Below are 2,106 nucleotides of genomic sequence, written 5' to 3' on the forward strand. Positions count from 1 at the left end.
TTATGCACGCTTGTTCTAATGAATAGTTGGTTCAAAGTTTGTCTACCAACCTATTCGGGGATGAGTGAAAACGTAACTTATTAAGTAATTATTCAAATCGTAAGAAACATTTATCTGAAACCATAAAATTTCCTGAATAATTGATTTATATATATTTTGAAAATGGTGGGGGATTGTTGGAGAATTTCCAAAACATATTTAAATGTTATATTGCATAACTTGTTAAAATATAATTAATGTACAAATGACCATTGATGAAGAAAATGGCATAGTGGTTGTAATTGTTTATGGCAATGCTAATGACTTGGGTTTAAATCTTAGTTGGAGAAATTTTATGTTTTTATTTGTTTTATTTTGGACAGTAAATATATGGCAAAAAAATGCACCCATTCGGATTTAAACCAGAAACATTTAATCTAAGAGACACAAGTGGACTGAAGCGACAACCACTTAACCAATGCATTGTTTTGGAAAGAATCTAAAGGGAAATGCATATAACAATTGTAAACAACCAGTGTTTCAAAAGTTGTTTCCCTTACCAAATGACATGAATTTCTCTTTAAATAGAGACATTGTGTAAAATGAAAATTTTACACGAAAATTATATATTTCAAGTGCCAAAAATTATATCAAAGTCATTCTTTTATTTTTATGGTGAACAAGAATAAATAAGAGAACTTTATTCTGTAAAATATCAATGATCAATATGTTTAATGTGAATGTGTGATTCATGTTAAGGTTTCCAAAATATTCTGAAGGGGATTCATCAAGTTATCCATTTGCATCCAATTTTCTTAAATTGGTGGGGCAAATAGAACCTAAAGCTCGGTGTAAACACACACTTTGGAATTTATTTTTACCACTTTCAATATACCATTTTCATATTCTTCTTGTTCATGTTTTGAAGCAGACCCCCAACACAAGATCTAACATTAGCTTCTATGAAGGCTGAAATTAAATCCATAATTTGTGATTTTCCAAAAGTGTTTTCAGATGATATTAGTGATTTGTCGTCGGAGCGTGAAGTGGAGTTTGCGACTTAGTACTTGGTACTAGTCTTTTGTCGATGGCGCCGTATAGAATGTCTACTTCAGAGTTGAGTGATCTGAAGAAGCAATTGGAAGAGTTACTTGAGAAAAAGTTTGTTCGACCAAGTGTTTCGCCGTGAGGAGTGTCAATGTTGCTAGTTAAGAAGAAAAATGGTAGCATGAGGTTTTGTGTTGAATATCGACAACTAAATAAAGTTAAAATAAAGAACAAGTGTCCTTTTTTGAGAATTGACAATTTGATTAATCATTTGGTTGGTTCTTCTGTATCCTGTAAGATTGATTTACAGTCAGGTTATCATCAAAGTCATGTGAAACTGAAAGATATTATGAAGACTACGTTCAGGATGAGGTATGGTCACTATGAGTATTTCGTGATGTCGTTTGGTGTGTCTAATGAGTTAGGTATGTTTATGGAATACATGAATATGACTTACATCCTTATCTATATTTGTTTATGGTTATGTTCATCGATGATATTTTGATATATTTTAAGTTTGATGAAGAGCATGTGAAGCATATGAGAGTTGTGTTGCAGACTTTGAAAGAAAAGAAGTTGTATGTGAAGTTATCAAAGTGTGAGTTCTGGTTGAAGGATGTGATTTTCCTTGGTCATGTGATATCTAATGGTGGCATTGCAGTAGATCCATTAAAGATAGATGTTTTGTTGCAATGGGAAACTCCAAAGTCTGTTACTGAAATCAGAAGTTTTATGCATTTGACTGGTTATTACATGAGGTTTATTGAAGGCTTTTCTAAGTTGACGTTGCCTTTAACTCACTTGACTCATAAGGTTCAAGCTTATGTTTGGGATGTGCACTATGAGGAGAGTTTTCAGGAACTCAAGAGGAAGTTGATGTCTGCTCCAGTTTTGATTATCTCGAACCAGGTGAGTCCTTTTTTTGTGTATTGTGATGCTTTAAAGACGGGTCTAGGTGGTGTGTTAATGCAGAATAGTCAGGTTGTGGCTTATGCTTCTAGGAAGTTAAAATTTCATCAGAGGAATTATCTTAAGCATGACCTAGAGTTGGCAATCGTGGTGTTTTTGTTAAAGATTTGA

The 2,106-nt window shown here is 33.0% G+C and overlaps 1 protein-coding gene across 1 annotated transcript; it reads left to right on the forward strand.

Moving 5' to 3' along the window:
• The first annotated feature begins 1,066 nt into the window (after positions 1-1,066).
• LOC127079968 (uncharacterized mitochondrial protein AtMg00860-like) lies at positions 1,067-2,106 on the forward strand. The gene is made up of 2 exons (XM_051020316.1): positions 1,067-1,140; positions 1,452-2,106. Exons 1-2 carry the CDS (start codon positions 1,067-1,069, stop codon positions 2,104-2,106), a joined length of 729 nt encoding a protein of 242 aa, XP_050876273.1.

Source organism: Lathyrus oleraceus, chromosome 5, assembly GCF_024323335.1.
Source record: "Lathyrus oleraceus cultivar Zhongwan6 chromosome 5, CAAS_Psat_ZW6_1.0, whole genome shotgun sequence".
Lineage (NCBI taxonomy): Eukaryota > Viridiplantae > Streptophyta > Magnoliopsida > Fabales > Fabaceae > Lathyrus > Lathyrus oleraceus.